This window comes from Eretmochelys imbricata, chromosome 7, assembly GCF_965152235.1.
Source record: "Eretmochelys imbricata isolate rEreImb1 chromosome 7, rEreImb1.hap1, whole genome shotgun sequence".
In the NCBI taxonomy this organism is placed as follows: Eukaryota; Metazoa; Chordata; order Testudines; family Cheloniidae; genus Eretmochelys; species Eretmochelys imbricata.
Window position 1 is genome coordinate 85757020 of NC_135578.1, and position 26989 is coordinate 85784008.

At 44.2% G+C, this 26989-nt stretch overlaps 1 protein-coding gene across 1 annotated transcript in view; it reads left to right on the forward strand.

The window, feature by feature from the left end:
- Positions 1-26638, forward strand: part of MCU (mitochondrial calcium uniporter) — a 153952-nt gene extending 127314 nt beyond the window's left edge. Inside the window, exons 2-8 of the mRNA XM_077822274.1 lie at positions 162-231; positions 6753-6923; positions 12646-12750; positions 16596-16756; positions 17631-17834; positions 22544-22660; positions 24742-26638. Of these exons, the coding sequence (XP_077678400.1) occupies positions 162-231; positions 6753-6923; positions 12646-12750; positions 16596-16756; positions 17631-17834; positions 22544-22660; positions 24742-24819 (906 nt within the window). The 3' untranslated portion in view covers positions 24820-26638. The remainder of the gene's footprint in view (positions 1-161; positions 232-6752; positions 6924-12645; positions 12751-16595; positions 16757-17630; positions 17835-22543; positions 22661-24741) is intronic.
- The last annotated feature ends 351 nt before the right edge of the window (positions 26639-26989 follow it).

Genomic DNA, 26989 nt, shown 5'->3' on the forward strand with positions numbered 1-26989 from the left:
TGACTTGCTGTTATCCCTGTGGTAGATAGGAGGATATGCCTAGATAAATGTCATTAGGATGTGTGGAGAGGAGATAGGAGGTGGCAGTGGGGTGAGTGTCTGACAGACTGGCATAACCCAGCATTTGCGCTTTATTAACCATTCCATTTTGGATTTTCTAGGTGCACCAGAGGCTTTCTCCATGGCAGAGCTTGAGAGTGGTGCATTGCAGTACAGTAGTGCCCTCTGATGGTGAGTTTTGGCAAAGAATTTTTATTCTTGTTTCTGAATGACTTTCCAACTTAAATCACCCAGTGTGGTTGTTTGTTTTTCCTGGGATGCAATCCAGTTTTTCTCCAGGGACTGGGATGGGGGTGGAGAGGAAAGGGCAATGCTAAGACAACAGCAGTCTGAAATACTGTTCATAGAGTGGCTTGTGTAAAATAAAATAAAAATTGGGCTGTCCCAGTATCTTTTGTTGAAGTTTGGATAAATGCATGCACATAATCCTTCTAGGACAGCTGCTCCTTTTCTTTTCCTGAGTTTTCCCTAGTTCTGCTTCACCATGGTAGCACCCTCCCTCTGGGAAGGAAGGAGGAAGATAAAAGGATTTTTGTTCATCCTCAGTTCCATTTCCTGACTTGAGAAGAGAGTGGTCATTTTTTTTCAGAAAGGCTTGATCAATGTTCATGCCCAGAAACCATACATCACATCCGCAGCCCACCTCATTTGCTTATGTGAACTAGGAGTCTTGAAGGTCACTCTCATCTTACAGAATGCTGTGTAGCTGTGCCACTAAACCAATCCGTGGCTTTCTTTTTCAAAATAGCTACTGAGCCCCAAGTATAGCACAATTTTACTTTTACTCTTCCTATACCTTTCCTCTTCCTCCCTCCAAACAAGCCGTAGCCTTTCATACCAGCTCCCTCCAGAGCCAGTCTGTGCTGCTTTTGAAATAGCTGAACACCAGTCCAGCAAAGCATCTCCTTGCCTCACCCCACCTGTGTACTTCTAGGTCAACGGGATCTAGGAAAGTTGTGGAGGCAATGCAATGGATTAGCCATGTTTTACCCCAAAATAGAGATGAAATGATCATTCCAAGAGATCAGAATTTACAAACTGGCATTAAAAACTTCCATGTTAAAACAAACTGCAAAAGAAGGCACTCTTTATAAATGTTACTTTAGTTTCCTGTTATTTAAGTAAGCCACCTATCCAGAACAAAAACATTGTCTTAATCTTTGACAAGCATGTTTAGATTTTATTGTTATACAGGTCAGGGCCCATCTTACTGTATAGGGCAGTGGTTCTCAAACTTTTGTGCTGGTGACCCCTTTCACATAGCAAGCCTCTGAGTGCGCGCTCCCCCCCTTAAATATATCAAAAAGTGTTTTTAATTTGTAACACCATTATAAATGCTGGAGGCAAAGTGGGGTTTAGGGTGAAGGCTGAGAGCTTGCAACCCCCCATGTCATAACCTCAGGACCACCTGAGGGGTCCTGACCCCCAGTTTGAGAACCCCTAGTATGGGGGGGTGTTTACATGCTTTTTACATTTGCATGCAGTGGAAGAAGTAATTGTAATTGAAATCTCCCACAACACAGCCATGCAGTTTCAAGCTAAAAGAAGCATTAATATACATTCCTGCCCCACCCCCAAAAATTGTAAGTGGATCAGAATTCAAAGGGGTCATTGCCAAAGGTCCTTGTGCTAGATCTCCAGTTATATGTACATTTGAAGAAAAATCTTTGGAGAGCAATTTTGTAGTCTTGTATCCCAAAATAGGTCTGCATGTTAGTGAAAACATACAGTATAACAAGTGCTCCAAATGGCAAATATTTCCTGCTGAGAGAATGAATAGCCCAAACATTTTGTATAGATCTGGGATCTTAATTAAATTGGTGGATAAACTAAATACAAGAGAAACCAGTCACCATTTGACAAAAAATGTAGACACTGGGACCTTGAAAAGCCAGGGAGGTTTTCTGTGAGGAGTATTCTTTCCCAGCATTGGGGTCACGTCTAAGACATGTGTGACCAGGACATCATCTGAAATTAAAATATTTCCAGTCTCTGATGTAACAGTTTGTGCTGCCAGTGTGCAGTATAACAGAAAATGTGAGTGTGAATTATGCATCAATAGAAAACAGTCAATAAGAAGCCCCATTTATTGGATAACTTGAGAGGTCTCTGATAAGCTAACTCTCAAAGGTGAAAGCAATTTTTTTTGCTTGGGAAAATAATCTATGCCATGATTATGTGAGAACCCAGGGAGGTCATTAATAATAATTTGCTGAAATTCACTCTGAATGTTTTGAGGCATTAACTTTAACCAATATGTGAGCTCTTTGCCATATACATTTCTACAAACAGAGTTTTTCTTTCTCTAAGTGTAATGGTGTAGAAAAGAAAGTTATGTATCCCTTCTTTTCAGTGAAGTGCAAATTTTGATGTAGGAGAATATGGATACCCCACACTTTCGGAAGTTATATTTATTCTAGTCAGGACTGTTTTATAGCTGCATAAGTAAGATGAGTTTACTTTGAACAACTGACACTTTGCATATAGATTACATAATCAACAACCACTGGCTTGCATTTTTTCATAACACCATGTAAAATACAACACAGTATTAAACCTGTGATGGTATAATTTGAGTGTTTTAAATTCAAGTTGTAGATCTCCAAGTACCCTGATGAGGCTCACTCTAAGTCAGATAGAGAGCGGAATAAAAAGTATCAAAAGAAATGTTACTGTAGAAATCCTAGCAGTTTAATGCAGGCTCTGATCCATAGACAAATCTCAAACCATTGGGAGTTATAGATAGAGGTTCCCAATTGCGTATTGGAATAGAAAGACACAAACTCTGGTTCTCTCGAAGATGAACTCCAGCAAAGGCCAAGGAATAGCCTAGCAAAGGCTAGCCACATGACCTGTTAACTTGGAAAAGTAAACTTACGTTCTAGAGCACAAACTAGCATTAAAGAGGGAAAGGTGGTGTGTTTTGACAATAATTCTATGAATCCAGCCTGAGAACCAGATCATGCAACTTCAGTGGAAAGGTAGTGGTATAATTAAATTATGGTTGACATTTTCCTAAAATATCAGGATTAAAATCTTTTTTATGAATTCCTGAAACTGTTTTGTTACCTTACAAACCAGCCTTTGCTTTGTGCAATGTTTAAAAAAAATGCATATTTTTCAGGGATAATACTATTATCACAGGTTTTTAATCTTTGGAATTTTGTATGTTGCATCATATTGTTTCTCCTAAGATTTTTGACAAATCATATAAATCAAAATGGTATACAGGTCTGCGTTGTTGTTCTCTGTAACCTGCTGCTTCACTGTTTTTGGCAGATGAATATTCATTTAATCAAGTGTTTGTAATTTGTTAGTTGAGCATTGTGATTTGTTTCCCAGAGACAGCATTCGATTACAGCTACTAGTTCCTTAATGTTTTTGGGGCTCTTCTTGACTTTGTACTGTCTCTGCAGATGACCACACCTTGTCATTGCACTGAATTACAGTGTATGGGCCTCCACTTTAGATGCAGAGTTTCCTCAAACACACATGATAACTATGAAACTGAGGTTATACATAACTGTTACGGAATTTAAATATGCCTCATAGATGCTTCTGGTTGCCATACTGTCCCCTTGCCTTAAGACTTTGTTATACTTCTTAAAGATGCAGCTTAGCATTAGAAGTTGCATTTCTTGCATATGTAGTTCTGTTTGCCCCTTTACCTAGGTATGATGCATTGCATTTACTCACAGGTAGTCGTATGTCTTGAATCTAGATTGTTGCTGTTCAGAATTAGTTCCATGGCTTCCTTTCATATCTTAGCCCTGGTCTACACTAGGTGAGGGGATCGATCTAAGTTACACAACTTCAGCCATGTGAATAATGTAGCTGAAGTCAACATACTTACACCTACTGACCACGGTGTCTTCACTATGGTGAGTCGACTGCTGCCACTCCCCTGTTGACTCTGCCTGCGCCTCTTGCGGCAGTGGAGTACAGGAGTCGACGGGAGAACACTTGGGGATCGATTTATCGCGTCCAGTCTAGATGAGATAAATCAACCCCCTGCTGGATCAGCCGCTGCCTGCCAATACGGCAGGTAGTATAGACATACCCTTAATTCCACACATGCTAATGCAACATTAACCTTCCCTTGTATGCAGTTTTCTGCTCCACTTACAATATACTGTTCAGTTTGTATGGGTTTTTTGGCATGTCTCCTACTGATATTTCTAAACGGGCATGGTCCCAGTTTCAGTCCTACTAGTTTGAAAGGATGAGCAATACAGGCGGGATGATCATTTTGCAACATGCCTGTGAAGAGTAGCGTAAGGTATGTCAGCAGCACAACTGTCTGTATACTGATCTACACATAGAAATTGTATCAACTTAACTAGATCAGTTTCTAAATAGCTTCACTTAAATCAGTGCATCTCTCCCTTGTATAGACATTGCTAAATCAGTTCTGATTTTAGCAGTCCTAAAACTGATTTAAGAACAGTAACACCAGGAAGTTGCACCAATTTAATTAAATTTATTTAGAAAATTATTCTGTTAAATAAGTGCGGGTTTAGAGGCCTGAGATACTGATAAACTAATGTTGGACTAGATTACTATAGGTGCCTGGGTTTTATCTTCAGACATGGTAAACACTATGCCTAACATAAAAATTCAAAGAGCATGAAGTTTTGCATATTTTATTAGAAATATATACTGCTAACCCTCTATTTTCCCGTACTTCATTAGTCAGCGACTGGTACTTGGAAAACTTGACCAACTAATAATGGGTAGGTAGGCAGCTTTATTTTATCCCACTCTCTCACTCCATCTGTTCATTTTAGAGTGTAAGCTGTTGGAGCAGAGACTGTCTTTCTATATGTGGACAGCCCCTAGCACAATGTGGATGCTGTGATCATGCAAATAATAAAATAACTTAACTTATGTTTGGGACAAGGAATTATGAGTCACACAGAAATCCTCATGCACCTGTGTGAAAATGCACCTCAGAACACTTAAAAAATTGAGAATTTCTTTGTCTCCAGCTTAGCCTATGATGATTGTCAGTGTAAGTGTTGTTTTTTCTCCCCTTCCTATTTCTATGTATGAGTGATATAGTATTAGACGGAATACCTTCTGTTGGGGGCTTATTCCTTCACCCACTTACTTCCCTAGTCCTTCTCGCATGAACAGAGAGCAATAATACCTGAAGTCCAAAGGTGCAAACAATTTGATGTTTATTGGGGTGAACTTCCAGCAAGCATGATTCCAGTTTCCTTCCTTAGTGTCTCCCTTCCCAGCTCTGACACCACAGAGCCTTACCTGTGTCCCTGTTCCCATTGCCCCCTCAGCAAAACATGATTCCAATTTCCTCACCCCCATTCCCCCCTTAGCAAAACGTGATTCCAATTCCCCACCCCCATTCCCTGTTCCCATTTCCCCCACTGCTTCCTGATTGACTGCAGACTATATATTAAAACGTGAGTTCTGCTTAGCTATACCTTAACCAATCATTTTACTGAACTTTAACTAACCAATCCTAACATATTGTAACATGATTATGTCACCAATTATATCCCACCACCTTAATTAGTTTACACCCAGCAAAATTAATTATACAGCAGACAGAAACAATCACAGAACCAGAGAGAGATTATACAGACAAACAATAGGGAAATGGGGACTACAGTGATAGAACAACAAAGAAATGAGCATTTCACATCCCAGCTATTGATAGGTGAGTTCTTGCCAGACAGGATGCTAACGAACTAAGTTTCCTTTTACATCTTCTAGGGACTTCCCTTTCTGTGGAGGCGATAGGCATTATCAGGACAGGATTGTATTCCTAACAGCCCAATAGTACCTTATTTCAATGTGACTAGTTTGGAATGTGAGGATGTGACCGTTAGCTTCCCAGCTTATGGCTGCCTCTGTCGCTTAGCCAAAGGCCTTAGCCTAAGAACAGGGCCTCAGAGTGTCAGTGAGAAAAGGCCTTATACAGTCAGACAGTAATTTTGATTCTCTCTTTTATACCTCTAGAACTAGCTAAGTGATAAGAATACACCTAAATTCTTTGAGTATAGGCCTTTACAGAAAGTCCTGAATATCTATATCGTAACACCTTCTAGCTTATAAAACTGATGGAATATTGTCTCTGTGATTTCAGAGTTCTGACTGGCCTCTTACTGGTCCTACTTAATGCTGATTTGTTCATTCAACACAAATAGGGGGAAATGGAATTAGAGTAAAAACATAATTTTTCTAAAGCATGTCCTTTTGCTGGGTCTCCTAGTGTGTGATCTGTCTTTATTTCAGGGAGATTAGAACCTGAAAGACCATCTGTTTTGTCTTGCTAAGTACCGAATGTTTGGTGCTTAGATTAAAGAACATTTTTTATCACGGCTGCTATTAATTACCATGCACTTTTGTCCAATAGCTACACTTTCATCGTATTTCAAAGAATCACACTCCACTTTAAAACTTTCCAACAAAACACCAGAAAGTTAATAGATGCTGTGAACTTGTGGGGAGGGAGAACTTCTGATACCCTTCAACACGAAGATTGATAAGGTTGCCTGTATAGTAATGAACAATAATTCAAAACTTGAAGCTTCCACTTTAATATTTAACCATCCCTGTCATGTCTTCATGGGGACAGATACAGGATTGTTACACAAGGTACTTTTTTTCTTTTTTTATACTGTGTATTTGGAAATGGTCTGTCTTGAGTCTAATATTCTTTTCTCTAGATGTGACAGTGGTTTACCAAAATGGGTTACCTGTGATTTCTGTGAATCTTCCATCTCGGCGTGAGCGTTGCCAGTTCACGCTTAAACCTATCTCAGACTCTGTTGGAGTGTTCTTACAACAGCTGCAGACAGAGGACCGGGGAATTGACCGGGTCGCAATCTACTCCCCAGGTACAGTTATTTATGCAAACAAATTGACTACTCATAGCACCTTATTCCATCCAACTATAGCACCATTTCAGGCCTTAAACTTTTTTAAAAGTAATGTCTTGATCATATTTACCAGTGGAAGTGCAGCCTCCAAGATAGGAAGTATTCTCTTTTCTGAGTACATGCTCATATATTTCATGGACAGGCTAGACAGTGATATGGAGGGAGTGTGGACATTTCTCATACCAAGCTTCAGCTTAGAAACTTCTTATTGCTAGAGCTATAGTTTTCTTCTTACCTTCGCATCTCACTCTCAGAAAAAGGCAGAGTCCTGTGGCACCTTATAGACCGACGTATTGGAGCATAAGCTTTCATGGGTGAATACCCACTTCGTCGGATGCATGTAGTGGAAATTTCTAGAGGCAGGTATAAATATGCAAGCAAGAATCAGGCTAGGGATAACGAGGTTAGTTCAGTCAGGGAGGATGAGGCCCTCTTCTAGCAGTTGGGCCTCATCCTCCCTGATTGAACTAATTTCGTTCAACTAATAACTTGTGTAGATAGCTTGTGCCCTGTCTCTAAACAAGTTTATTAATCATGCAAAGGGTACAGTTGCTCAGATGAGCTGCCTTTTGGCCACTATAAGTCCTAACGTCTAGTCTGAAGGCATGGCAGGAGTGTACTTAAAAAAACCTGATTATTTAGAGACTCTTCTAGTGACACAACTGGAGCCCTCTAATCAATTTGCAAGGAGGAGTGTTCATAGAGCGAAGTACACTCAAGTACTGTGCTTAGATCACCCATGGTGTATGCACCACCACAACTTTAAAACAGTTATTATTCTTCTAGCGATTGCTCATATCCATTCCAAGTAGGTGTATGTGCACCACATGCATGATCGTCGGAAGGTTTTTCCCCTAGTGGTATCCGTCTGGTCGGCTGTGGAGACCCCTGGAGTGCTGCCTTTGTGGCCATGTATATAAGTTCCTTCTTACCACCAGTGACAGTCATTGTAGCAGCTCTTTCTTGCATTTGCAAGTGCTTCCCTAGTGGTCTTCTTTCTTGTCTATCTGTAAATAGTTATGTGGCTTATTTGTAGTTAGTTAGGTTTACGTTGGGGGTCGCCCCACATAACCCCTTCCCTAGGACCGGGGCATGCCTTCGTCTCAGGGCTTCAAGTCGTGCGCGTCATTCCTTAAGTCTATGTCCAAAGGGGGACCACGTGATTTCTGTCTTAAGTGCCTGGGTGAAAATCACCAGTCTGACAGGTGCAATATCTGCATAGGCTTTATCTCCAGAACTAAAAAGGAACAGGACTCTTGGCTGAAACTCCTCCTCATGGAGTCAGCCCTTCACCCCCAGGCAGTTTTGGACCCAGCACCAGGAACTTTGGTGCACAATGCACCGGCCTCGGTGCAGGAGGCTTTGGCACTGAGGGAGGACACATCTAAGGAGCCCCAGCACTACCATTCCTTGGCGCCGAGAACCACTCCAGCGTGTGGCACCTCTCGCAAACCCCGGTGCCACACAAGGAGAAAAGGGCTGATGGGGGCGCTCCCTTACCAAGCCATCAGTGTGCGGACACCAGTGGGATGCGTCCCACGTCGGGACACCCAGCCTCAACCCTGCCTATGCCGGCGCTGTTGACTCCAGCTTCATGGGAAGGTACATTGAGTGTGATCCTGGTGGACTTCCTGGTATGGGAAGAACCAGAGGAGGATCTGGGTCTTCCCTCCACTTTGGACACGTTCGAGGCAGCAAGGGACCTGATTGCCATGATGGCACAGTCTGCTATCCCATCGGCCTGCACACCGGCACCGACGGTAGCAGCAGCAGCACCGATGCTTGTCCGCCACAGGAGCAAGCCCACTATGATGTGGCACCATTCCCCAGCACTGTCTGGGTCCGCTCCACCATGGTCAGGCTCGGACTTTTCTTCTGAGTCAGAGGAGGATTCCTGTGTTTCTCACCAGAGCCGGTACCACTCCCAGCACTGATCCGGGTGCCACCCCAGGCAGGATGAGGGGCAACCAGTGCCCATAATGTCCTGGTCCCGTCAGTGGCCATTTTGGACACCAAGGGCCTATCACCAAGCCCAAGTGTCGGGGTCCAAGGCCCTGGTGTCAGAGGCCCGTGCACCTCCATGGGCCTCCTCAGTCACCCGAGAATCCCCTCGGGGTCGGGATGCACAGGCTCAGGCCGATGAACCAGCAAGACAGGTATGACTGATACGAGCGCCGGCTCTGTACCCACCGTGGCACTAGGTACCCCCGCAGCCACCTGCGCAACGCAAGGGGCCAACACCCAGGCAGCAGCGCACATACCCTCTTCTCTCCTCCCTCCTCCCCCCCCAGTGAGCTGGAGGGTCTGAAAGACCCCATGCCACCAAAGGGATCATCTTCTTCCTCCCCTGATGAGGCAGTGGCAGGGACATCCACCAGATTGCCTGCCATGGACGTTAGAGCCCATCAGGACCCTCTTAGGAGGGTGGCCCAAAACCTTAATTTGCAAACTGAGGAAGTCCATGGAGGACAACGGACCTGATGGTGGATATTTTGGTCCCAGAAGGGCTGTCAAGGGTAGCCTTGCGCCTTGTTAAAACTATCCAAAACACTGCCAAGGTATTGTGGCACACTCCTGCCTCTATTCCGCTAACAGCCAAGGGGGTAGAGCAGAGATATGTTGTGCTGTCCAAAGAATACGAGCAACTGTTTACCCACCCCCAGCCTGGGACCCTGGTGGTGGAGGCAGCTTACCATAAGGAGCAGCAGGGGCAACTGGGGCCCATGCCTGAATCCAAGGAAGCCCAAAGCTGGACCTCTTCGGTTGGAAAGTATACTCCACCTGAGGGCTCCAGCTTCGGATAGCTAACCAGCATGCAGTCCTAAGCCGCTATGCTTATAATTCCTGCAACACTTTGGCGAAGTTTCAGGAATTTCTCCCAGCGGACTAATGCTCCGAATTCTCAGCAGTCCTGGAGGAGGGCAAGGTGGTGGCCAGGACATCTCTGCAGCCGCCTTGGACTCCACTGGCTGAGCTATCCACACTATGGCCACAGCAGTGACTCTGAGATGCAGCTCTTGGCTCTGGGTTTCTGGGCTCCTGCAAGAGGTCTAAAATACAATCCAGGACCTGCCCTTCAACTGCTTGGGCCTGCTTGCAGAGCAGACTGACTCAAGGCTGCATAGCCTTAAGGACTCATGGGCAACCCTTAAGTCCCTGGGGCTTCACACACCGGCCCTTCAAAGAAAGCCGTTTAAACCCCAGACCGCCATACTATGTTACTCTGCCCCTCCTAGACAGGTTTCAGTAGAAAGCGGGGCAGGAGTAACAGGAGGCGCCCATCGCAATCCTCCTCGGGCCAGGGCCAGGGCTTGGCTAAACAGTAGTCAGGAGCAAAGCCAAACTTTTGAAGGTGCACCTAAGGACAGAGCACCAGCTCAATGCCTGGATCCGTTCCCTCCCTTCGTGAAGCATCTATCCCATTTCTACCATATCTGGTCTCAAATCACCTCTGACCAATGGGTCCTGAGCACGTGGAATTGGGATATTCTCTCCAATTCTGTTCCTTCCCACCCTCCCACCCACCTCCCCTGTCCCTCTTCAGGGACCCTTCTCACGAGCAACTCTTTATGCAGGAGTTGCAATCGTCCTTCTACTCCAGGCAGGAGAGGAGGTTCCTCTGGAATTCAGGGGCAGAGGGTTCTTCTCCCGTTATTTTCAAATCCCCAGGGATGGGCTCAGGCCTGTTCTAGACCCACGAAATCTCAACCGATTCATGATGAAAATGAAGTTCTGCATGGTCTCCCTGGCTTCCATCATCCCTTCCTTGGATCTGGGGGACTGGTATGCCGCCCTTGACTTGAAAGACACATACTTCCATGTCTCCATAATCCCAGCCCACAGACACATTCTGCAATTTGTGGTCAGAGGCCAGCACTGTCAGTTCACGGTCCTCCCATTTGGACTATCAGCAGCTCTCAGGTGTTCACCAAGTGCGTGGCAGTCTTTGTTCACAGGCACCAGGTGCAAGTCTTCCCATACCTGGATGACTGGCTCATCGAGGGGCAATATCGAGCTCAGGTGGAGGAACACATGATCCTGGTGCGGACACCGTTCCTCAGACTCTCTGATCCTCAATGTGGCAAAATCAACCCTAACCCACTCAGAGAATAGAATTCATTGGGGCCCTCTTGGACTCCACCCAAGCCAGGGCATCCCTTCCCTGACCCTAAGTGCCATTATCAAAGGTCTCCATCAGTTCCTAACCACAACAGCCAAGAATTGCCTAAGATTGCTGGATCATATGGCAGCTTGCGCCTACATAGTGCAGCACACAAGGCTGCGGCTCTGCCCTCTCCAGGCATGGCTGGTTCAGGTGTACAGGCCGAGCCAGCACCTGCTGGACAGGCTGATCACACTCCCTCCTCGGGTCTTCCAGTCCCTCCTGTGGTGGCTACAGCCGCAGGTGGTCTATGTGGGAGTATCTTTCTCCAAACCACAGCCGTCGCTGTCACTAGTCATGGACGTGTCGGTGCTGGGGTTGGGGGCACACCTTGGCAACGTCAGGACTCAAGGTCTATGGTCCCAGGTAGAACTATCACTGCACATCAATGTCAGGGAGCTACGAGTGGTGCGTCTAGCTTGCCAGACATTTCAGGCCTGTCTTCAGGGCAAATGTGTTTCAGTGTTGACAAACAACATCACAATGATGTTCTATATAAACAAGCAGGGTGGTGCTTGACACCTTCTTCAGGGAACTGCTTGGGAGTCACCTACTTGGAATTGACATGAGCAATCACTTGAAGAAAAAACTATTACCTACCGTTCATAACTGTTGTTCTTCGAGATGTGTTGCTCATGTCCATTCCAAGACCCACCCACCTCCCCTCTGTTGGAGTATCCGGCAAGAAGGAACTGAAGAGGCGGCAGGTCATTAGGGACCTATATACACAGCTGCGAAGGTGCCACTCTAGGGCCTGCACAGCTAACGCAATGGGTACCATTAGGGGAAAAACCTTCCAACGATTGCGCACGCGGCATGTACATACCTACTTGGAATGGACACAAGCAACACATCTCGAAGAACAACAGTTACAAAGAGTAGATAACCGGTTTTTACTGTGGGGTCACAGAATGATCACACACACAAATAGATATATTTCTAGAAAGTCTTTGATAGGAAGTTCAAAAAGGAGGACCCCTCTGGGTTGGAGGTGTCAAAGCTGTTGTCGCCTCTTACATAGAGGGTGGTAGAAATCATATTTTACAGCAGTATGATTAGTAGCACCCTGCGCAGATACAAAACTTGTACCTGCATCCAGTCCGCAAATATGGTCCGCAGATATCTGCAGATTTGCAGTGCTCAAATGATTAGATACAGGGCATCCAGTGTCTGTACTATTGCAGAACATGGTAGCATGTTATAATATCCAACTGACAGCAAGACATGACTGGTTCTTGAAAGTTCTAGTTACCAGCCCTCACAAGCTACTGAAGGATTACTTTCTTTTATAAATGATTCAGAAACCGAGTCAGTCCTTGCCAAGTCAGGAATATAAACCAGGAGATCTTGCATGGCATGGCAGAGTACTAGCTACTAGGAAATCATTAGAGTTTCTGAACGCTTTCTTAGCCCAGAAATTGTATAAATAACGATGTCAGCTTCTTCTTTAACTGCAGTAATACAGGTGAATGTTTTCTTCTTAATCCTTAATGAGTCCATCTGTGATTTGTCATACAGATGGTACGCGAGTAGCCTCTTCAACTGGCATAGACCTCCTCCTGCTGGATGACTTCAAACTGGTCATCAATGACTTAACATACCATGTTCGACCACCAAAGAGAGGTAAAACCAATTTGTTGCATCTGAAAAATAATTTAAAAAATGTTTAGTAGCAAATTCTGCACTTAGTTATTTAAGGAGTTACTTCAATCTCACAAACTAATTGACATTTAAAAGATGTTTCAAATGAAGGACACTTGTGTAAAAACAGGTTATTTCTAAAGTGAATCTTCCTATTGTCTAATCATCCACTTGAAGTCCTAACTGCAGTGTTTGTATAATTGTATACAGCATCAAACATTTATAAACAAACATCCATCCTGTTCTCAAGCAACACCCCTACTAATAGAGGAATAAATGAAGAAAACTAGTAGAATTGGTTTAGCATTTTTAATATGCAGAGTTAAGCTCTTTAGTTTAAACCCAAAATGTGACCTCTGTTAAAACTACTGTAATCTGGTTTGGAAGAACCCTCCACATACAAATCCTTTCCACCATTCTGACGCACTTAAGTAGTGGAGATTTGTTTTCTGAATGTGGCACCTATACTGTTCCCAACTACCACACACATGTGGCCAGTAGAGGTAGCAAAATCTGACCAGCCGACTCTGTTACCAAAGCTGTGTTGACAGCTGAATGATGCTAGCCCTCAGTGAAATAAACTAAGCAGAGTGTATAAAGGGTTGCAAACAGGGGCGGCACCAGCCACTTCTTTCGGGGGGCGGGGTTGAGCTGGGCTAGTCAGAAAATTGAAGGGGCTGTGCCGTACATCTTGTGGGCGCACGTACGGGAGCATGGAGACTTCTCTGCCCCCACATGGGGCCAGGGAGGAGCATGAGGGCTCCTGCCCCTTGCTGCCTCTTGCTGCACCTTGAGGTTCAGCCCCGCACACCTCACACCGCCTGCTGCCCTGCACCACAGCTCAGCTCGGTGCTAGCAAGCCTGCCACTAGGAGCCCTCGGACAGCCATGGCAGCGGGATCGGACCCCTCCCAGCTCCCCCATACCCCTGTTGTGATTGCCCTCTCCTCCACTGTGATCCCTCTCCCTTATGCATGCTCCTCCCCGTCTCTCTTGCATGCTCTGTCCCCCCCCCCCCATTTGTTATTTCCGTGCCTCCACCCCTTCCCCATGCTCAATATGCTACCCTCACTCCTCCGCTGCTGCTGGTGGCACCGCTGCCTTCAGAGCTGGGTGGCAAGAGAGCGGTGGCTGCTGGCTCAGCACCCAGCTTGGAAGGCAGCACTGCCACCACCAGCAGCGCAGAACTGCAGAAGTAATGGTGGCAGTGCCGTGCCATACCATGCCACCCTTAATTCTGCATAACATTTGACCTTTGCACGGGGGGTAGCTACCAGAGGGCTAAGGCAAATTTTGGGGTAGCCATAGCCCTCGCTAGCCCCCCTAGCACTGCCCTGGGGTGCAAACCCCTAAATGAAGAGAGGAGAGAAATCAGGGTTTCTCAAGATGAGACAGTGGCATCCTCATCCTCACTGGGCTCATAAGCCGTTTGAGTATGGAACTGGTGCGTTAGTACCGCAGATACCTCTCCTTTATCATTAGGTTGTTAGCCTGCAAGTCCATGAATCATCCTGTAGCGTAGCTGTGTAAAACAAAAGCTCCAACTATTTAAATTCTCACATCACAGCTGTCTCTGAACAGACGAGTCAGTGGAGAATTCCCTTTGGAGTCCATCTGCTCACCTCTTTAATGAGCCAGAATGGGTCATTTCCCCACTGAATGAGTACTGAATCTCCCTCCTCACATTCCCACACCCTTACGGGAATGAGAGTAAGAATTTGAACGTGTCTCCTAACCATAACACCAGTGGGACCCTGAGCTCTTCTCAACCAGTCTTAAGACACTATACAAAGTTGATCTGCCCATTAACTTCTCATTTTCCCCTTTGTTAAATCAAATATACAATTATATACTTTTCTGTGTTGAGAGGAGGAGTTATGTCCCAGTGTAGAACAGTTCATGCAACTCTAATACATGACGATGTCGAGTAGACCTAACACTTGACCTGCTAAATTTACACAGCTCAGCACAGACATTAATAGTGCTGGTTCAGATGGAGTCTAGGATCACCGATGCAAATGGAAATTTCCACCTCTGGCCCATTCTCCTAGGGAGAATTCCTTGATTAGCTGATGGCTATAAAATTAATATTCACCAACAGTCCCCACCATTAAATTTCATCTAGCTTTTCAGATGTATTTTCATTTTACAAATACTCTTTCAATATATTTTAGAAAATAAATGCTAAGAAACCATAAACTTGAGTTAAAAAGATATTTTCAGCCAAGCATTCAGGTCGAAGCCACTTCCTTTTTAAAAAGTGATTTCTTGTTAACGTTAAAGAAAACAGTCTGCTGATCTTTGATCTAAATGAAAGGTGAGAAGTGTGGCTTAATATTGAGCCATCTCTTACAATGGAACTGCTGGCATTAAAACTACAAATATTTTTTAGTTTTTACTGAATGGATGTTTTTGAAACTTAGCTTGGTTTCCAAGTCTCAGTAAAATCTACAAAACAAGCTAAACCTGAAGATTGTATTCAACTTACTGTATACAAATTTATATAAGTTCTAACTCAGGGGTGGGCAAACTTTTTGGCCCAAGGGCCACATCTGGGTATAGAAATTGTATGGCGGGCCATGAATGCTCACAAAATTGGGGGTTGGGGTGTGGGAGCGGATGAGGTCTCCAGCTGCGGGTGCAGGCTCTGGGATGGGGCTGGGGATGAGGGGTTGGCGGTATAGGAGGGTGCTCTGGGCTAAGACTGAGGGGTTCAAGGGCAGGAGGGGGATCAGGGCTGGGGCTTGGGGCACGTGGAGAGGGTCAGGGCAGTGCTTACTTCAAGCAGTTCCCAGAAGCAGCGGTATGTCCCCCATCCAGCTCCTATGCAGAGGCGCGGCCAGGCAGCTCTGTGTGCTACCCTATCCACAGGCGCTGCCTCTGCAGCTCCCATTGGCCATGGTTCCTGGCCAATGGGAGCTGCAATGGCGGCACTTGGGGTGGGGACAGCATGCAGCACCCCCGGCAACCCCTACACGTAGGAGCCAGAGGAGGGATATGCTGCTGATTCCAGGAGCCGCATGAAGCGGGGCAAGCCCTTGACCCCACTCCCTGGCTGGAGCATGGCAAGCCCCGGACCCTGCTCCCCAGTGGAAGCTCAAGGGCCAGATTAAAATGTCTGGAGGGATAGATGCGGCCCCTGGGCAGTAGTTTGGCCACCCTTGCTCTAACTTGCATTGTATTGACAAATTAACACTGGATAACATATTTTAAGGCAGCTGTAATACATGTAAGCGGAATTAAAATTAAGCGTGCAATCTTTTAACATTGCTTTTCATGGCTTTATAGTGCTTGATTTCTCAACCTTACCGTTAAAATTACTGAGGTTTTCTGCATGGAATATATATTAGTTAGATATGACTCTCCTTTACTGGCTTGCTTGATTTTTAATAAACATTCCATATTTGGCGTTGGGATGAAGACTATTCTGTGATTTGGCTATGTTGGAATATTTGGGTATAAGGCAGTATGGCCTTTGGTATCAATTTTTAGGTGCCTCTAGTGTGAAGCATAGCATTCTTCCTAGAAAATGTCATAACTTTGTGAGCTGTAGCTCACGAAAGCTTATGCTCAGATAAATTGGTTAGTCTCTAAGGTGCCACAAGTACTCCTTTTCTTTTTGCGAATACAGACTAACACGGCTGCTACTCTGAAACATAACTTTACTTAAAACTCGAGTGCTGCAGTTCTCTAATAGTCTGTTCCATAAATTTTCTAGGCAAGCAGAACAGATACTAATGCAAATCCCTGGACTCCCACAGCTGTTTTGAAGAGTACATGATAACCAATGTGGATAAAGGCACATAAAGCAGTCTCCTTTTTCTTTAGACCTGTTAAGCCATGAAGATGCAACCACGCTGAATGATGTGAAGACATTGGTTCAGCAGCTGTACACCACTCTGTGCATTGAGGAACACCAACTGAACAAGGAAAAGGAGTTGATTGGGCGGCTAGAAGACCTCAAGGAGCAGCTAGCACCCCTGGAAAAGGTGAGATCTCCTATGGAAATCTACTTATCCACTGAGCCCATTTACTTTCATGGTTAGAGTGAAGTCTATCTTAAATGGTGGCCCTAATTGTAGGTTAAGCTTTAAAAACTATTTGAAACGTAAAGACTGGCTCACTAAATGGGTGGAAAGCCATGTGTATGGTCTTCACAGAATAAATAGCATTTGCTGCATAGTTGAAAATAAAATGAAATGATTTTTTAAAAATTTGACAGGATGTTTTTAAAACTGGTCACTTCCCAAATTGGCCCCAGACCAAGACCCCACATTCTTGCAAAAAGTGTTGTCATTTTTAAACCATTTTATTTATTTAATTTGATAAGAAAAAGGAAGAAAACACAAAGCAAACAAGACAGGCTAACAAATATTTTGAGCCATATTGGTTTCAAAGCAATGTTTTGATACAGTTTTGATACACTATTTTGACAGTGAAAGTAGGATATATCATAAGTGGTGGTTACAGTCTCCAGAGCAGCCATTAAACAAAACAATTAAAACAAATCATATTAAAAGACAGACTGAAAATAGTGCATCAGAGCACACACCAACAACGTAGTGATGACAATCATAAACATACATAGCCATCTACATTTCTGACAAGAATATAAGTCGTGCCGTGGCTATGTATCTATCGCTTAGTCAAAGTGAATATGTGAGATGTTGACCCAAAAGAGGCTAGAGTTAGTTTTTTTGCTCCCTGATCTCTTTCTGCATAAACTATAACACTCAAATCAAGCACCTGTGAACACTAACCGCTTTCATAGAAAGTAGACCTTTATTTTTACCTAATCTCAGAATGATTGTCTCAACCCCAGAAGGTATTGAGAATACAACACAGTTTGTTTGTGTCCACTAGGTCAGGATGGAAATCGGCAGAAAAGCAGAGAAGAGGACCACCTGGGTTCTGTGGGGTGGACTGGCCTACATGGCCACTCAGTTTGGGATTCTGGCCCGGCTCACCTGGTGGGAGTACTCTTGGGACATTATGGAGCCAGTCACCTACTTTATCACCTATGGTAGCGCAATGGCAATGTATGCTTACTTCGTAATGACACGTCAGGTAAGACTTGCCCTCTGTGTTGCGATCATCTTAATGATAGATTTAGCTCATGCAAAGCTTTGAAAAGCATGCCCTTTGGACACTGTCCTGCCCCCTTTCACGATACCTTTATTTCTCTTCCCCCAAAACACACCAAACTTCCCCATTCACTGCTGGTGGCATGAACATGAAAATTACCCTCATCTGTTACTGGATATGCACGAGCTACTCATAACTGAGGTGGTATCTTGCTGGTTGAGGAAGTGTACTATTAGTCTGCCATGATAAAACAGAACTATCAGTAGGTGTTCTCTGTGCATGTGATTAGCTTATAATAACTTGGAACTAGATCAGCCTGGAACCTTATTCCTGCAGATCAAGGAGGGTCCTTACCTTATAGATCACAGCAGGAAAGCTAGAAGAATGTGTTTGATTGGTTCTTTTCCTGGTTTTACTGCCCAGGTCTTTCTTATTTGGGAAGTAGGGTAATTTCTCATGTCTCTGATCTGCCACATATTTTAAGGAGTAATAAGAGCAGCACTTTGAGGGGATGGATGAGAAGTACAATAATAGTTGTAGTGCCCATCCAGCTCCCTCTCCATCAGACCACCTTCCTTGTCCTTTCTGCCTGTCTGCGCCCCCTTTCTCAGCAATCCAAGGCTGTAGAAAAACCCGTTCATACTCACCTCTTTGAAGATTTGCAATTCTTTTCCAAATACTTGTCTATATGTATTCCACTGTGAGTGCATGTGCATCCCATGTAGTCTATTGGTGTCTTTCGGCCAGCAGCGTCCACTAGGACTGTGCATACGCTTTGAGTGTTTCTGTGCTCCTGTACAGAGGGTACCGAAGGGCAGTGGTTCCTTCTCACCAGCCAAGGCTACAAGATGGAGCTTCTCAGTGTACACCTCTTTACCCATCCCTTTCTTGCTTTTCTGTAAATATTTATGTACCTATTAGAGTTAATTAGTTTGAGATAGTTTGGTAGTTGCCAATTGGCAACATGTTGATAGTTTTTATAAATTTCTTAATTTTTCTTTTTTTCTTTTCTGATCAGGAGTTTGCCAGTACTAGAACTTAATAATGTCCCCTCCCTAAGCCTCCTGTCTTTAAGTCTTGCCCTGCTTGCAAAGTGGCAATTCCAATAAATGATGGGCACATAAGATGTCTTTTTTGTTTAGGGGAAGCATACATCCCTGACATGTGGGTGGTGTGTAAGTCCTTTTCTAAAAGGATCTTAAAAGCTGGGAAAGCACATTTGAAAATGTTCATTGGAGTGCTCCATGCAGCCAGCCTTCAATCCAGGCAGTGCAGATCTTCTAGACAAGTTTCACCTCAGCCCATTAGTGCCCTGTGACTTCCACATCCACTAGCTCCCATGTTTCGTCTTTGAAGACCATGCCTTCTTTGGACTCAGCTAGAACTGTTAAATCCAAGTCCTCAGACAAAATGGAAAAGCAGGGGCAGATCCCCAACAGGAATTCCCAGTAAGAAGAGATCTAAATCTCACCTTTCTCATTCAATGGAGACTCTCTATATGGCCTGATCTGAGCTCTGAGGACTGCCTTGAGAATTGAAATCAAGGCCCAGGGTATTTGGGATTAGCTCAGAATCAAGGGCTTCAGCACTAGTGATTTATGGTACCAGTTTCCCTAGTACAGCTGTCTTCAGTGCTACTCACTTCTGTACCAAGCACATCAGTACCAGGCACAATCCTGATATTACCTCCTATTGCACTGAAGTTTGTAGCACTGTCCTCTGGATATCAGGGAAGCATGCAGTACTGAAGGCTCTTCAGCTCTCAAAGGAACTAGAATCTCCTCTGCCATCTACATGACTAAGCATTCCTACCTTGGTACCAAGACCTTCTACCCGATTAGCACAGAGTGCCTGCCAGGGGTTGATGTCTTGTAGGATCACTATGCAACCTAACACTCCAACTTCAGCAGCCTACTCCCTTAGGCCTAAAATGGTCCTTTTCATGCTTTGACTTAAACACAATGGGGAGGGCTTCCCTACTTATTCTCCAAGGGCTTTTTCTATTGAATATTATGAATTCGAGAGGTCTGGGTTTGAGGGTGGGGTTGAGCGTAGGCATATGTCATAATACCCTTCTTCGTGGCACAGCCCCTTTCCCATACAGTGTTCCTATGTCGCCCTATTAGAACCTCTAGAGTCTTCACTGCCCAGGTCATCACACCGCCACACCTCCTCCTAGGACGAGAACCTTCTCCATGCCAGGAGCCTAGGGTGTTTCAGATTGCAGTACATGAACCTGTGACCCATGAGTAATTTTCCCAAGAGGAACACCTTCAAACTGAGGGTCAGGCATTAGCCGTGGGTATTTTGTCCTCATCCCTAGATGAGGTGGTGGTCCTAGCTGCACAGTCTCACCCAGAAGGCTACAAGGACTTTTAAGACCTGCTCAGAGAACAGCCAATTCTCTGAGGTAGAAGAATCCTCTCCAACTTTTTTTTTAAACAGTAACATTTCAAAGAGGATCTGCAAGCAGTTTGGACATCACAACCATGATATTCTGCTGCGGGGGGAATGGGATAGATTTGAACTTGGAAATGATTCCTGATTTTGATTGTATTTTTTGTGTATTATATTATTGAAGATTGCCTCATCCAGGGGGCAGAAAAGAACTGCTCAGGCTTTGGTAACCCGCCCCAACAACCTTAAGTGAAATTAACAAGGAAGCCAGAAATAGCCCCTCATTCCGCGGTTCAGACCAGGGAGTGAGCAGCTAAATTTAAACTGTTCTTATGCAGAGAGCAGGCATCTTAGAGAGGCTTCTCCCTCAGCCAGTCTCCCTGCTACAAGCTAGAGGGGAGCCGCTGCAGCCCCTGCTGGGGCGGGGGAAGAGAGCCTAGCCGCCTGGGGAGCCTGGCTGGAGGAGGAAGGAGGAGAGAAACCAATGTGACAGTGAGTTTTCCCCTCCCACTGGCTTTTATTACCTCTAGCCATTTGGCCGCACAGCTTAAATCCATTGTATTCTGCCCCTGCCTTAGTCTCACACAACCCCCTCCCCCGCTCCCAGCAACAACCCTGAGTGAAATTAACAAGGAAGCCAGAAATAGCCCCGAATCTACAGTGAACAGCTAAATTTAAACTGTTCTTATGCAGGCAGCAGGCTACCTGAGGAGGCTTCTCCCTCAGCCAGTCCTCCTGCTCCCTGCTACAAGCTAGAGGGGAGCCCCTGCTGAGTGTGGGGGTCGGGGGAACGGGGAGCCTAGCCCTGTCGGCAGCCTGGCTGGAGGAGGAGAGGGAGAGAAACAACAAACAAATGTGACAGTGAGTTTTCCTTTTCCAAACTTTTATTAGCTTTTAGTTTGAATTTTTTGTTCTGCAGTCAAAAAAGGTGAAAGTGAGCCAGTACTGAATGCTCCACTTCTTTGCCAGTACACTACTGCATCTTTTTTTACCGGTATTCCGGACTGGCTTACTTTCACCTCTGGGCACAAGTCTGTGGGACTCTGACTCAACTCTAAATGTACATATAAATGTTCTCAGCACAGTTCACAAACCTGTGCTACCTTTCTACCATTGAGTCAAAGACTGACTGTCCAAGTGATAACAGACAGCACCTCCATACTGAGGGTGTCTGGAGATAAGTGTTTTTGGCCACTGTTGGAAGACAGGTTACTGGGCTAGATGGACCTTTGATCTGACCCAGGATGGCCGGTCTCATGTAACAAGCATCTCAGCTTCTGTTCCAGAAGGGATTTATGCCTAGGATCCTATTGGATGCATTTCTGATACTGTGGTCCTTGGGACTGATGTATACTAATTCTCCAATCCCTTGGATTCCCACACATCTTTTGGCAGAGCTTTGCCATAATTTTTATTTAAGTAGGCTCCAAGTACCCACTGCTTTCACATCAAAACACTGCTTGTGAGTCACGAAGAGCAGAATACATATGGACAAGCACTTGAAGAAAAGTTATTTACCTTGCAGAGGTGTTATATGTATTCCACAACCCACCCTTCTTCCTGTTACTATGGAGTCCTTACCATCTGGATTCTGCAGTGGTGAAGGAACTTAGTGGCAGTTGCGGCCACTCCACACTACGCTCTCAGTACAGGAGCCCAAGGACATGTAAGGCACAGATTAAGCCCCAGCAGACATGACTGACCAAAAGACTCCAATCTCAACACATAGGGCACATGCACCCCAAGAGTGGACTATAGATAGATAACACATCACTCCAGTTTCTGTAAAATATAGTGACTTTTCTGGTGACCTTCTCCTCCAAAGAGGCTAGGAACTAGGCAGTGGAGCTGTTGAGCTTCTCTCTAATTACCTGTCTCTAGCCTAAAGCTCCTCTTTGCAGCCTAATTAGCTGATTGGGCCCATCTGGGCCTAATTCAGTTCTTGCATGGCCAGTGCGGGGGAGGACACCCTATCACATGCGAATATGCCAGCATCCCAAAAAAACCCCACGGTTTGATGGTTTGGCATACTTAACTCTTCCTTCTCAAAAGAGTCCCAAATTTAGGGCATGAGGGGGCCTACTGCAAGTCAGGATTGAGGTTCAGAGACAGGTAAGTGTTGGAGAAGTGGAGTGGCTGCTTGCATTTAGCAAGTAAACCCACACTTCAATACCAGTAACAATTCAGCCCCTCCAATATATGCTAAGCTTGTATCAGCCTGTGTTTGGAAGTTTTTAATTCTTATCTCTGCCTCCCCCCCACCCCCTCCCGGCTTCTCTCCCCCTTCTCTGCAGGAGTATATTTACCCAGATGCCAGAGACCGACAGTACTTATTATTTTTCCATAAAGGAGCCAAAAAGACACGTTTTGACCTAGAGAAATACAATCAACTCAAGGATGCAATTGCTCAGGTAATTCAAAGTTTTGCCGGAGTGAAAACGAAAGAACTTGCCCCCCCACTTGTGTTTTTAACCATTATTGATGGGTGCACTTCAAACGAAAGTAGAATGATAGTCTCTGTCTTAGTTTGGGTTTCCAGTCTACTTTCTTGTCATAGCCATCAGTAAACCGTTAATTGGATTTAGTATTTTGGCATGCGCTATGCATAAGCAAACAGGTGCAACTGCTGTTCAAAGATGGAGTCTGAAAAAGGAGCCATGTATCTCTAAGAGCTTCTGAGAAATTGACAAACCTTGCATCTTTTTAGAGGTGCTTGGAGCACTTTATGCCTCAGAAGGTCTGAGTCTAGTTTTCCTCCTTTCTCTGCTTCTGTCCACCTACATACTATGGATCTACTAAGGGCTGAAGACTTTTCATCCACTCAGTTCATGTCTCCCTGGGTGTGTCTTAATAAGAACATAAGAGGGAAGATCCTTTCATGGACTGAGAACTGGTTAAAAGACCGGGAACAAAGGGTAGGAATAAATGGTAAATTTTCAGAATGGAGAGGGGTAACTAGTGGTGTTTCCCAAGGGTCAGTCCTAGGATCAATCCCATTCAAATTATTCATAAATGATCTGGAGAAAGAAGTAAACAGTGAGGTGGCAAAGTTTGCAGATGATACTAAACTGCTCAAGATAGTTAAGACCAAAGCACACTGTGAATAACTTAAAGATTTCACAAAACTAAGTGATTGGGCAACAAAATGGCAAATGAAATTTAATGTGGATAAATGTAAAGTAATGCACATTGGAAAAAATAACCTCAACTATATATACAATACGATGGGGTCTAATTTAGCTACAACTAATCAGGAAAGAGATCTTGGAGTCATCATGGATAGTTCTCGGAAGACATCCATGCAGTGTGCAGTGGCAGTCAAAAAAAGGAAACAGGATGTTAAGAATAATTTTTAAAGGGATAGGGATAGAGAATAAGACAGAGAATATCTTATTGCCCTTATATAAATCCATGGTACGCCCACATCTTGAATACTGCGTACAGATGTGGTCTCCTCATCTCAAAAAAGATAAACTGGCATTAGAAAAGGTTCAGAGAGGGAAAGCTAAAATGATTAGGGGTTTGGAGCAGGTCCTATATGAGGAGAGATTAAAGAGGCTAGGCCTTTTCAGCTTGGAAAAGAGGAGACTAAGGGGGGATATGATAGAGGTATATAAAATCATGAGTGGTGTGGAGAAAGTGAATAAGGAAAAGTTATTTACTTGTTCCCATAATATAAGAACTAGGGGCCACCAAATGAAATTTAATGGGCAGCAGGTTTAAAACAAATAAAAGGAAGTTCTTCACACAGCACACAGTTAACCTGTGGACCTCCTTGCCCGAGTAGGTTGTGAAGGCTAGGACTATAACAGGGTTTAAAAGAAAACTAGATAAATTCATGGAGGTTAAGTCCATTAATGGCTATTAGCCGGGATGGGTAAGGAATGGTGTCCCTAGCCTCTGTTTGTCAGAGGGTGGAGATGGATGGCAGGAGAGAGATCACTTGATCATTACCTGTTAAGTTCACTCCCTCTGGGGCACCTGGCACTGGCCACTGTCGGTAGACAGGATACTGGGCTGGATGGACCGTTGGTCTGACGCAGTATGGCCATTCTTATGTTCACGCCACCTGTCTCAAGGAGGTTACAAGTGGTTATAAGAAAACTCAACAAAAATGATGGTCCCTGGTCAGAAGGGGTTATAGCTGTTGAGTGTCATTTTGCAAAGACTTCACAATGGTAGTTCCTTGACTTTTTGTATTGTTTTTTGTTTGGGTTTTTTTAAGACACTAGTTTGTCTCAGTGGATTCTGGCTTCTGTTAAGTTAATTTTTTAATGGTTGAATACCAGAACAGATGAGTAGTGTTCTAGGTGTAGAAAGCTGTCAGTAAGTGACTATAATGACCAGAATATCTGTTGCTGATGCTCAGACTGTGACTTTAAGACTTCCTCTTTGGATATTTACTTTTATGGCACCCGTGGGTTGGAGGGCAGGCACTGGCAATTGAAGATGTTTAAGAAACCTGTCCTTTATACTTTATCTTTATTTTTAGGCAGAATTGGATCTTAAGAGACTTCGAGACCCACTGCAGGTTCACCTGCCTGTCCAGCAAATCAATGATAAAGACTGATCAGCAAAGAATGTCTGAATCCCAGCAAAAAGAGAACCTGTTCATAGCTCTTCCCTTTTTAATTAAAGCATTTAATTAAAGGTGGAAGCTGGGAGGTAGTGTGGGGGTGGAGGGTTTTTACCTTTAATTTAAAACAAAAAAGGACCATGGGGGGAAAATCTCTTAAATCTGAAGATCGGGCATTGTGGAATGTTAGCCTCAAAAAGGGCTTGGCAAATATTGTCACATGCAAGCATTTGTATCTGGATGAAAATGGTGTACAAATACAAGATTGGGGGTTTTCATAATGAGAATGTAATGCTGGGGGGGCTGTCTTCTTCCAGCTTTGCAGGGCCTGCCTATCAATAATGCACCAGCAGCCTGCTGAGCTCTTTTAAATTTTTTCCTTTTTTGATTTTTGACACACACCAATAACAAAGCGCACCAAAAAAACCAAGCCATCTGGAGCTATGGCTGGTGATCAGACAATGAGCTCCATCTCCATTAACACACAGTCCTGGTCAGAACTGGTATCTTTTTTGTGAAGTTACTGCAAGACTGCCTTCTACTGAAAATCATGAGTTTCCCCTGCCCACCCCCGTGCCCTTCACTGAGTTCTTCCATTACTTGTTGGTTACACTGATGAGTTTTATCCAAATCAGAAATGGAACTATCTTTGTTCTAAATGTTTGATAATTGACACTTTGGATTATTCCTTAATACCTTCTTCAATTATGAAGTGTCCCAGTGCTCTAGAGCTACTTCTAGAAATAATGGCAACATTGCATGAGAGTTTTTGTACTCAGTCTTAAGGGAGGAAGGTTTTCATCTCTCCCACCCCAAATCTGGTAGCCACCTGGATTACCAAACCTTGAAGGTTTCAAGGATTAGGAAATTGACTCAGAATCATGACTCTTACTTAACCAAGCAGTTTCAGGATGGGAAAAATTAAATTTGATTAAGTTTGACTGCTTGTGTAATGGGATAAATGGTCTCATTTATGGTACACTGCTATATCTGCAGGCTTTGTCAAAGGCCAGGGTTCCCGTAGCAAAAGATACAGAATTGCACTTTGATTTGCTAGCCTGCTCCCTTATTTAGATAGCTTTCAATGAACTCTGATGCCCAAGGGTAGGATTTCTTAGTGCAGGCTAATTGCATTCCCCCATTCTTATTTAAAAAAAGATATTGGGTTTGGAAAACCGACACATTGCTTTCCACCTTGCCTGAAACTAGCTGATTTGTAAGCAGATAACTACATTCAAAATGGATCCCTCATCCTGTTGATAAATATTGTGGAAACAGGATGGAGGTGGGAATAGGGCTCCATACATAATAAACAAAAAGATGGGGGTTCCTCTTGACAGTTCATTCTTACTTCTCACTGTGTCTTGACGAGAGGCTCCAGTTTTTGGAGAACCATGTTTAAAAAAAGAACAACAAAAAAACTAAACCAATATTAAGATGCCAGGTGCCTTGCAGATATGGAAAAACAGATGGGATTGTTGCTGCCTCTCCTCACTCGGTGGCATATTGGACCGAATGGATGCATGTTTCTAATTTTTTCTCCCCACATTTTCCCTCTCTTTTTGTTTTAATTACATTATGTGGGTTATTTTTTACCTGTTTTATCCTGTTTGCGTGCTGAGTTTTAAAGGGAAAGAAAACTAACACAGTCTTGTAGCTGAAACCTTACTGTGTGTTTGGGGTGAGGGAGGGGCATGGAGAAAAATCCTTACTTAAAAGAAAAAAAACCCTGAACATGTGTAAAATCCTGTATCATTTATGAAATATGTATAAAGCAATGTACTTCTGGAACAATAAATAATTATTCAGTTTTTGAACTCGTGTTCTTAAAAAACTTTTTCTCCAGTTGAGGGGGGAGCGTCCCTCATGCTGCAGCTGAACTCCTAATTTCCCCTTATTTCTTTTCATTCAAATTGCATTTCCCTGACTTTATCTCATTTGAGACCATTTTGATGCAGGCATCAACCTTCCTGCTCAGACTCAAATGGAGCTGTCACCATCTTATGTCATACATGAGATACATCAACAGTGCTTCTGTCAAAGCTTTGTGCTACTGTTACTACCTTTGTTGTGAACAGTAGACGTCACTGTAGGGGTTGAGGAAATCTGGGGACACCTTGGCAAGCTGGAACTCCAGCATAACAATATACCCAGGGAGCAGCTC